General features: G+C 32.3%; 1 protein-coding gene across 1 annotated transcript; it reads right to left on the bottom strand.

The window, feature by feature from the left end:
- Positions 1 to 289: 289 nt before the first annotated feature.
- LOC124372815 lies at positions 290 to 10972 on the bottom strand. The gene is made up of 3 exons (XM_046831222.1): positions 10940 to 10972; positions 4581 to 4698; positions 290 to 1790 (listed from the first exon to the last, which is right to left on the bottom strand). Exons 2-3 carry the CDS (start codon positions 4688 to 4690, stop codon positions 290 to 292), a joined length of 1611 nt encoding a protein of 536 aa, XP_046687178.1. The 5' UTR covers positions 4691 to 4698; positions 10940 to 10972.
- Between the last annotated feature and the right edge of the window lie 412 nt (positions 10973 to 11384).

Below are 11384 nucleotides of genomic sequence, written 5' to 3'. Positions count from 1 at the left end.
TTCAGTCGGAGTCTTCAACTTGTCTACACATGGGACATCACTGGTGCTTTTTACTGGTGTAAGTTTAGGAAGGTTTGTGGGCCTTGCTAGAGAGCTGGTAGATGGAATTTTTGTTTTCAAATTCACTTGCTTCTTTATGGCTGAAACGGTCTTGTTTGCATCCAATGGAAGTTTTTTAGCCCATTTGTAGTTGCTTGTCATCAACACCTCTGGTTTCACATTGAGCTTTGGGGGTTTGAGTAAACTTGTTGTACTTTGAAATACCGGTAATTTAGACACACTTTTAGTTTTAACCTGTCCTGATGTGTTTCCCACAGATGCGGCCAAAGAAGTGTCTGTGAAAGAGTTCTGCCGGATTTTTCATGACCATTTCAAAACTTGTTTCCAAGGCACTTGATTTTTCAGTTTCTTCAGTTAGAATTATTGATTTGTCAGCATTGTCTCTGTAGCTCTGAAACGAACTGGAAGTAGGATGCCTACTGTTGGCGTCAAGTGCTGTGAAGTAGCTACTGTCACTACCGTTCAAGCATGACTTGTAGAAGGAATGTTGGGAAGTGTTAGCTGAAGTCCCGGACTCGATGAGACCGCTCTCCCCTTGTTTAAAATCAGGTTCATCCACCGACATGTGTAAGTCTTCAGATTCCTCTACACGTTTGGGCACTTGATCAAGCAGCAGCTCTCCATCACAACTGATATCCTCGTACATGACGTTTGCATGTAAACCCACATGATTTTTGAGTGGTTTTACCACAGGACTAGTCAAAATTGAGGAACCATGGGATATGTTTAAAATGCTGTCACTTACACCATTCAGTGATGAACAATCAAAGTCACTTAACCCACTCAATTCGACAGAGGGCTTCTCAACAAGGATATCTTTATTAGTTTTATTTTCTGATGAGATGACGTCTTGGTTTTCTAAGTGAATTGAAGCTTGAATTAATGCTTCCACAGACAATGGATCTATTGTATCACGTTTGTTGGTTTCTGCAACACTTTCCAAAGCTGACTCCATTGACACTGCATCCTCATTCGATTCAACTAGTTTCTCAGTTTCAGATACCTCTCTACATTCATTCAACTCCTCCGATGAAAAAGTGTCTTCAACATTTCTAGACTCAACTATGGCTTTGTTTTCAAGGTCATGTTCAACTCCTAAAATGTTGTTACTCTCTTTAGTAGTATCAGCAGTATTGAATTCTAAGTCTTCATTAGACAAAGAACTGGTATTTTCAAGATTTCCACACTCTAATTTTTGTTTTGAGTTGAAGCTTAGATCAGACACAGTGCTGTTATTACCCAGATATTCATTCAGGTTCTTCAAGACATCATCAGTAGTTTTATCAGCAGTTTGGCTTGAGTTTTCTACTTCAATACGGCTTGTGTGTTCAATTTTATCTTCTGTAGATATAGCACTGAATGTATCACAAAACTTATCCTCTCCGGTTCCTACAGTAGGCTTATTTCCACTACGATTCTGACAAAGTTCATCATTGCCTGTTAAGTTTTCATCATCTGATATGATCACTACAGAATCATTTTGGCCATCCAAGTCAATTATAACTACATCACTGTCAACATCTTCATCTTTGTTGAGTGAATCATTCAGAATAGCAGAATTTTCTACGTTTGAACTACCTTTTGGTTCCTCAATATTTGGAAGTTCTTCACAGTTAGCAGGAAAACTGTGTTTAACTGAGTCATTGAGCACATCGGGTAAAACTTGGGAACTGCTTCCTGCAAGTTTCTTAGTTGCTGATGGCCTGGGTGTGCTGCTTCTTACAACAGGTCTGGAAACAAATAACAGATTCAGATAAATTGCTCTGGTTTTTTAATGTACAGGAAGCAGAAATAAGGTAAATAGAAAATTTCAAAAGCAAAATGACAATTTTAAGCAATGTGCCAGGTGTGGCTGACCGCCAGGGAAGTCACAGTGGCAAGGGCACAGCACCAAGCTCCTATTTCCTACAGTCTTCTCGTCTTTTCGGAGCTTGTCTGATAATGTAGATGACATTTCTTTGAAAAATATTAATTTTAAAGATTTTTTCTGACCTAGATGCGGCTTACTGCCTGAATTGTGTGTTGGTATATCTTAAAATTACTTTTTGCTGGTATAGCGAGCAGTACAATGCGACACGGCATTACTATTTTACTGGTGATACAAAACTTAATTCAGCCTAGCACAACTTAATGTGATCAAACAAATCAATCCAAAATGGGTAACAATTATTTTATAAAATTTGGTAATTTTTCTTAGCCTATTAAAAGGTAACCTCCTTACAAAATTTTATTAAAATTGGGAACTGTTGAAAATTGCTTGGTTTGACAAAATTCTGAAACCTGGATGTAGATTCTAAGATGAGGTAGATCCATATTTCCCGGACAAGTACAATATCCTCCAGGGCAGAGGTCAATTCTATCAAATTTGTAAGAATGAGATTCAGTACAATATGACATATAACAGAGCAAATAATCTACAATTTGAAAGATCTTGTTCTAACCCAGAAAAAACTAAATCCAAGAGTAAAGGAGGACAAAGACAGTAATAATCTGAAGCATTGATTAACCCATTATACCAACGTCATATTTAAAGAGATCAATATAATTTAGAAATATTTAAATTTACTGAAATACTTTAGCAATAACGATTGCACAGGAAATCCACTACATTTTTTTATATAAAGTAGGAATGGATTCAATTTCAATGATTAAAGTCTCATCATCATCCTTAGACTTTGCATACCAACTTGACTGATAAAACCAAGACATTTGAGATACGAATAATTGTTACAAGAACCACAGACAAGGATATTTTGACTACCACAGGTCCTCACAAACAGAATAGAGAAATGCTCTATCAATTGCACAGCTAAAACACAGATAAGGTCATTGCTCAGACTAAACCTTGAGGAAGATGATTGTATCTTACTCAAAGAAACACCCACAAAAGAACAAAACAGAACTCAAAAGTCCTATTTAAAACAATAGAGCAAAAATCTGAGAAGCTTTTCTAATACTAACTCCTAAGTTGGCACCATTATTGTGTACAGGACTCCCACAGTAATCCGAAAGATATCCAATCAGAGTACTGCCGAATTATGGGAAAATCAATAATAACTCATATACGGACATGAAAACTTTATTCTTATTCAATGTAAAATATATTACATTTCACACATATAAAGAAGAAAAACACAAAATAACTGAATTCAAAAATGATGTTTTAAATTGAAAACTGATATTACTCCATTGAAGTAGAAGGTATAATCATCAGATCAAAATCAAAACACGATCTCGAAGTGAAGGCATTTATTGAGTTGAATTCATGCATCGAGCATTTCTCAAAACTCAATCTGAAAACAAACAGCTCGAAATCAAACGTCATGAATTTTTGCCTCCGGCAGCAACAAGACCAAGAACTACGGCCTGCAGTGATGGTGGACGATGTTCTTCTTGATGAAGCTGAATCCATTAAGTTCCTTGGAATGCACCTTGACCGAGGACTGACATGGGACGATCACATTGAAAAGGTTTGCTCCAAGGTTGCCTCGGGCATTTTTGTCCTGCGCAATCTTGCAAAATTTTGTTCTTTGGATGTATTGAAAACGGCATATTTTGGCCTGATACATCCACATTTGACTTACGGCTTGAGACTGTGGGGCAGCTGTTCTAAGTACAAATTCGAAAGAGTATTTAGAACTCAAAAGAAAGCTGTCAGAATTCTTTCAAAATTGAACCCCAGAGAGTTGTGTAAAGATTCCTTTAGGGAGCTTGGATTGCTGACTTTACCCTGCCTCTATATTCTCGATGTCGCCCTGTACTGTAGACTCAAATGTGAGTTGCTGCAGGGTAGGGATGTCCATCAGTACGAGACTAGAGGCAGGGACAAATTTAGAATCGACCAACACAGAACAATTGCTTTTGAACACTTGCCGTCACAAGTTGGTGTCAGAATAATCAATAGGCTCCCTGAAGTTATCAAACAACTCGATGATCCAAAAAAATTCAAAGCTCGTCTAAAACACCTCCTGGTATCAAAGGCATTTTATTCTGTTCATGAGTTCATGATGGGTCGCTGGGATGAAAATTTTGAAAATTAAGAGCAACGAGAAAAATCCCTGGTTCTGATTATTGCCTTTCATTAAATAATAATTTTAGTTGACAAATCATCAAATAACTGATGTATTTTTTGTACCATTAACTGACGTTTGCAATGCAATTGTTGTAAATTGTTTTTATGCAATAAAGGAATATTATTATTATAAAATAGTTGTGAAGTTTCTTCACTTTCCTAGGAATATAAAAAGAGACTAAGTTTTATGTTTCTGTTTACACTATGCAGACATGTTTCTTGTCATTACACTGGACTCATAAAAATAACACTAATGAAACACAGACAGTTTGGGGATGAATACCAGTACATATCAGTCACTATTCTGAGGGCAGACAATGTGTTTCCTCCCCCCTCTGTGGTCATTGACTTAATAGTGATTTATCTCCGTGTGTAAAAAATGCAAGACTATAGCCAAACGGTGAACAAAGATCAGTTGTCTAACATCTAGTAAGTGTAGAGTACTTACGAGTCAAAGCAATTTCCAAGTAAAGCACGCTTCCGTATATCTTTTTCTGTAACTTTCCCCCAAAAAACCTCTTCGTCACTGTCACAGTAAGTAAAAGAGTTATCGGCCATATCTCTTTCTACCTGAAACATATAGTGTTATATTTAACAACAGCAAAATTTTGAACAAAATGTTTATGAAATAAATAGTAAATTTTTTATTGCTGTATATTTTAAAAAATGTTGAGAATCCAACTTTGTAACATAATTTTTGCAAAAATATACTTATTAATTAACTTAAAATATCATAAACCAAGTTTCTAGTAAAGCATTGATTTAAAAGTTATAAAACACTTCATTTTGAATTAGGGGCTGGTGGGCTTCAATAAAACTTATTTTACAGCCCACAATCATTTTATTATATTTTTAAAATCCGTTCAACCAAATGTGAAGGTATCATTGATTTATTATTCAGTAAACGGTTCAAACCAATTACATAATATTATATTAATTAAGCATTCTGTGCAAATACAAATACAGATTAGACCTGATTTAGTTACTAAAGTACTTCTCAATAATAAAGAGTAAAACTGCTTTGTAAATTTTTTTGTACTTTTGACACTTGAAGTAGAGGATAGATTTAAATTCTCGAAATGAGATGTTATAAAATTTTGTAACATATAATAATGGCAAATGTTCAAAACCCTAGCAGCAACCTAATGTTTTATTACGAACATTTTGACACATACCTGAAGAACAGTAACGGACTTCTTATAAAAACCCTTATTAACACGAACCGTTTAATCTATAAAATAAATATCACTTAATTACACATGAGTTAACCCTTTGAGTACTGTAAAGAAAAAACGTGTGTGTGAAAAGTGCCAGAATACATTTTTAGTGTATAACTTATATATAACAAATTGGAATTAAAAGAAAGCATTTAACTATTTAGAATCAAATTTAAAAACAAAGATCTATCATGAATGATAATTCAGTTAAAATTATATCGAATTAAGAAAAACACTGTCTATGGTGGTGTTCTATGGGGTTCAATTTTAGGTCTGATTCTTTTTCTAGTCTACATTAATAATTTACCAAATGACTTTCCAAATACTGACTTCTTGACTTCAAGAAAACAACATAACACATTTTAAAACAAAAATAACCATAAAAATATCTTTAAATACGTAGGAGATTAAACCTAGTCAAGTCACATGTTTTAGGAGTGAAAATTGATGAAAACTTAAACTAAACATTTCACGTTAATTATTTTGTAAACAAACTAAGCTCTTTTTGTTTTGCAATGAAGATATTAGCAGATTCTGTATCTATTTCTATGTGTAAAATTGTATACTTAGCCCATGTACAATTGATTCTGAAATACTGTATTGTACTCTGAGGTTCATCTCCTGATTTTGAAAAAGTATTCATAGTCCAAAAATGTGTTTCGAGCAAAGGTTGATGCAAACTTAGAGAGAGCTGCCGACCGCTATTTAAGAAAGTTAATATACACACTACCATGTTTGTATATTTTTGAATTGTTGAACCAAAACAATAACCACATACTGCCACCACCATAATGTTTTTTATTGTTCATAAAAATCAAAACACATTTGATCAATAAAAAAAATCACCACAATCATAATACTAGAAGACACAAAAGTCTTCTATTTGAATATTGAGACATTGAATATTGAACTATAAAACTTCTTTATTTGAAAAAAGTCCACTATTATATGAGAATTAGCTTATATAATTGTTTACTTTTATCGCTAAAAAAGCTTAAAAATAATAATTTTCAAACAATAAATAAAACAGAAGGCTAACCAATCAATTAAAAAATCCAACCCAAGCAATTATTCATTGAAACACCTAATTATCCCTTCAGGATATGTAATATATGGATGATTTTTCTACAATACAGACATTATAGACAAAACATGCAGTATATAATGCAATGCTTGTATCTCAGTTATACTTTTAGAAACTTGATCATGCACCTGTTTGCATTATTTATGTAATTATTCAAATTATAAACTACATAACCATAAATAAAATTAAAATTTTAAAGTATTTATTGTACACTGAAATTTGCATAATTGCTTTATACTTATAAAATATTATGTTAACATATAAATTATTTCCAATGAACACTTTTTTGTGCTTCACTCATAAAAAACACTTTATATTTTTATTCTGTGAAAATATTTTTTTCTTGGAGAGCATTTAAAAACAAGAAGTCAGTCATGTAAGCATAATACCTGAAAAAAAGTTCTTAGAGAAAAATGAACATTTTTTGCAACAAATTCAGTTTTTTTATCACTAAATTGCTCATTACTAAAAAATTATCAGTTTATTATATTTGAGTTTTATTCTGATTATATTCTGCTAGTAACTTAGTAAGCAGTGTCACAACTAGCCAAATATTATTTAATATGTCTGAAGTCCGGCAATATCATTTTCAAGATATGCGTTTTCATGAATTTAATAATTATTCATTTCTGCTAAAAACTTATCCCTGATGTATAAAAAAATCACAAAGATATTCTGCCCGTAGTCCACTCCTCAAACTTCTCTTTAACGCTCACCAAGAACGATCACTTTTAAATTTCATATCTCACATAATTTCCTCATTTTCACTGCCATTTACAAATTATCCAAACATTAGTTACTTCTTATGTACATTGTTTACATTAAACATTACTATAATTAGGAAGTTGACAGCATACCCTATGTTACGTTAAATTAATTTTAATATCAAATTATTCATATAAAAAATATTCAATAAAACCAACCGAATTATGAGTTTAAGCCGCTATTAAAGTCTACCCTAATTACCAACAAAAGAAAACAATGCATAATAAATGTAAAATAAAACAGTGGCTGCAGTATAAGTGGCCACCATGACAACCAAACTTTCGATATTTCTGACTATCAAAACTACCAAACAATAACAGTATTTATTGTATGTTCGGTAATTTGGTATTATCTGGAGGCCACTATTTTAGAAAGAGCTTTTCTAACCAGGAACCTAAAAAACTACATTGTTAGAAAAATAGGCTTTATTTGAGTTTCTGTGAAAATTGCAAGTATTTATGACGATCGGTTCTTGTTTTCTACTTCCCAAAAGGAAGCGATGTCGGGGAGAAGGAAGCCACTCTGCCCCTATCTACCACTGGGCTATATAAGTAGGTAAATACATTTGTAAGTATTATAAATATAAAAAGTTAACGAACATCTCTGATTTAGTTTGTGATACAAATAACGGCAGTGTGAAACTGCCCATCAATCCTATCCATAAAAAGAAATAATCCTGACACGAATCCTAGCCTGGTTTATGAACTACTCCTGACCTAGTTCCTGAACCAGTTCAATTAACAAAACTAAATTAATTTTATTATTTGAAAACAAAAAGAAAACTATAGAATCTGCTTAACAGGCATTCTAAAACTAACATTACTGGTTTTCATGTACTTAAAGGCCAAATGCAGAAAAAAAACAAATCTATAAATGACGTACCTCAAAAACGTAGGTGAAGATTTCGATAAAACTTTATATACACATTAAATACATGGTCTATTGTATTATATTACTACCCTCATTCTTAGGCCGCGCCTGGTAATAGGTTACCACTGAATAACGATGTTACTGACACTAATATGTTATATACCGCCCATCTCTAATCAAGGTTCTCATTCCGTTTTTTCGAACAAAAAACTCAACCAACATAATCTGCATTAATATAGATATGACGGTTAATGCAAGTAATTTTTTGTTAGAGTGACAAGAATATGTATATGCGAGGATTAACCAAAATCGATAAATCTCCTAAAATAGGTGCGGCCTAAGAATGAGGCTTAAAATACTGTAGTATAGTAGACCATGTATTGAATCTGTATAGAAAGTTTTATCAAAACCGGCTCGTATGTTTTTGAGGTATAGCCATTCATAGATTTGATTTATTAGCACATAGCCTGTAAAATCGGTGTGGCTGCGAAAATAGGCGCATTATAAGAATGAGGGTTGTATTGTAGTATAGTAGACTGTGTCTCAAATGTGTATATAATGTTTTATCAAAATCGGCTTGTATGTTTTTGAGGTACAGGTCAATGTATAGGATTTCTCAGAACTTGTTAAATGTAGTTTTTCATTTAAAACCTTTATTTGTAGTATTTATCATCACATTATTAAATTAATATATATTTTGTATGAGTTAAGTTGATGAACTAGGTTAGGATTCAGTTAGGAACTAGGTCCGGGTATGTACTCGTTTTTTCTATGGATAGAATCTATGGCCAGTTCCACATCGTCCAAACAACGCATGTACATTGCTATTACTGTAGCCCTTACCCAAGTACTTCAGAAATTATTTTACTTAGTTTAAATTAATTGTAAAAAACATTGTCGTTTAATAAATTTAAAATCCCGTTAACAATTAATTTAAAATAATTAGAATTAAACTTGGAATATTTTTGTATTCTATATTTAGTTATTTCGGATAGGGTACGATAAGCGGACCCGGTTTTTTATATCAAAGAATGTAATCATCGATACCTAATATTCGCATCTCAAATCCTAGACTATCAATTGATATAAAAGTATCTGTAGTCCTCAATAACAATCATAATATGTTTTAAATTAAAATAGTCAATATTTACAGTGACCAAACAAATTATTATAACCAAAATTAGGAAAACTTCATATGACCAACGACCACATTTGGTTTTTCGGTACAAGTCCAACATGTTGGAGCCACGAAAAACTTGTCTTATCAACTTTAAAAGCAATGTTGTGTAGTTTTCTAAATTTTACCGTTGAGTGCCATTTTTAATAATCAAATTTTACTTATGTAAAATTGAAATATTACCTTAAGTTATGTGTATTATTTGAAAGTGTTTACAGCTGTTGATATAGATTATTTAAGCTAATTGTTTAAAATAATTAATCAGTATCGATTGATTATATTAATAGTTGTGATTAAGTAATATCGTTTGCAAATTTCAATATAAAAAACCGGGTCCGCTTATCGTACTCTACCCGTTATTTCAAATCAATAATTTGGTTCCCTGATTTGATTGTCGAAGTGTGATTGTGTGTGTGTTATTATAATGCATCCAAAACTACTGCCAACTATGCTATCATAATAAATTACTTTTATTGCCTAGCCTATGTCTACATGCAGAGCATTGAGAAATGTAAAACAGAGTTTAATGGGCTCTGCAACATTCAAGTAGGCTAACCCAATCCCAAAAGCCAGCAACAGGCTCCTTTACACTTGAAGGGTTACGACACGTATTCTACCTAAGTTCTGCCGCAAATATGCTATTTGAGTTGCAACCCACTAATAATTACATTCTAATGGCGTCTGTGACTTGTAATTTCTAGGTGGAAACGTCTTTCCATTAAAATGACCAACAAGTTTAACATGATTATTCAGCTGCCATCTGACAGATTGGATGATCGAGGGACTTGGAAGGAAGGGTATTTGTAGTAAACCAAATTATTGATTACAATAGGTACTCTTTTCATTTAAAAAAAAGGGCATGTTAGGCTATACTGCTGTTGGTAATTAACACTAGCACTACAAACTTTTCAAATATCCATGTGTATCACTAGGCCCTAATGATAAAAGCTGTTGCGAAAGTAAGAATTAAAACAGATAGAATTTGATTTAAATTGTAGTTCTGTTAATAGTGGCTTCTCTTATAAAATAATTCATATTATTATCTAAATAATACACAACCCTTTTAAGAAACAACGGCCATCCTTTATAAACAAACAAAGGGTTTTGCTTGTTTATAAAGGTTTTTGTAAAATCAGTGTTTGAAAATGGTAGCATCAGAGCTCTGTTCAATTGTAGCATTATCTTTATATTCACATTTTAAAATACAGTATTGCTATATCACTGTTAATTGAAATTCATTCTATAATTATCAATCTTAATATGTTTGTGTGCATTACTACAGCAAATTGGATTACATGTATATTCTTGTTACTATAAATAATTAAGACATAGCCTGTAAGTCTAATTGTAAAATGGTATGTCCTTTGATAAATAAATGACTTAAAACATATAACACCTACTGGGCACTTAAGAATGTACTGTATGTCCAATACAAAACTCGATGTTATTAGATTAGAAAATAAAGTAGTGAATATAGCTAAATGATAAGGCTTACTAACAGCAGACCAATAATCAACACACTGAACTAAAATCCTGTAACTACCTCTGAACTTAAATTTGTTTTTATCAATAACTAGTCGTTAACTTTTAAATTTCATTCCCTCGGAATATTAAAATAAAACTCAACTCATATTTTATTTCATTAACTAAATCTTAACAACACGAAACACAAATAAAGATAATAAATGAATTACCTAGAATCCTATTCTTCAAACACTTAGTAACTAATACTGTACCTAACAACAAATAGTTGATTTTGATTTACAAATGTTTCGTTGATTTGGTCAAGTAGTTTACGCTCCAAAAATGCAGGGAGCCAACATTAGAAAATGAGATGAATCCGTTGCGTAAAGCTTAAAACATCACATAAAGTAAAATTATGTTCATTGTTAAGACATTATCACAGTAAAATCAGTATAAAACCACTATTGATTTTTAACTAAAGTCAACTCAAAAGAAAATTTATATCATAATGCACATTCATTGAGCCCATAGAAGTTAAAATCTTGCCTACTCGACGGTCCAAATATTACATTATTCTATCAAAACAGTAATGTCCAGACGCAGCCTTTAGTGATGGACATAATTACATATTTTTTAAACAACGAATACAAGAAATATCTGTCTATGAATGAGACT

The sequence above is a fragment of the Homalodisca vitripennis genome, unplaced genomic scaffold (assembly GCF_021130785.1).
Source record: "Homalodisca vitripennis isolate AUS2020 unplaced genomic scaffold, UT_GWSS_2.1 ScUCBcl_4111;HRSCAF=10082, whole genome shotgun sequence".
Taxonomy (NCBI): domain Eukaryota; kingdom Metazoa; phylum Arthropoda; class Insecta; order Hemiptera; family Cicadellidae; genus Homalodisca; species Homalodisca vitripennis.
Note: the sequence above shows the minus strand (reverse complement) of the source record. Positions and strands in the feature narration are given on the sequence as shown.

What these genes read in the sequence shown, in the direction of transcription:
- LOC124372815 (XM_046831222.1), bottom strand. Translation starts at nt 4,690, where the DNA reads ATGGCCGATAACTCTTTTACTTACTGTGACAGTGACGAAGAGGTTTTT. An exon ending in CTTGGAAATTGCTTTGACTC is followed by an intron (nt 1,791 to 4,580) that starts GTAAGTACTCTA and finishes ATTTGTTTCCAG; the next exon opens with ACCTGTTGTAAGAAGCAGCA.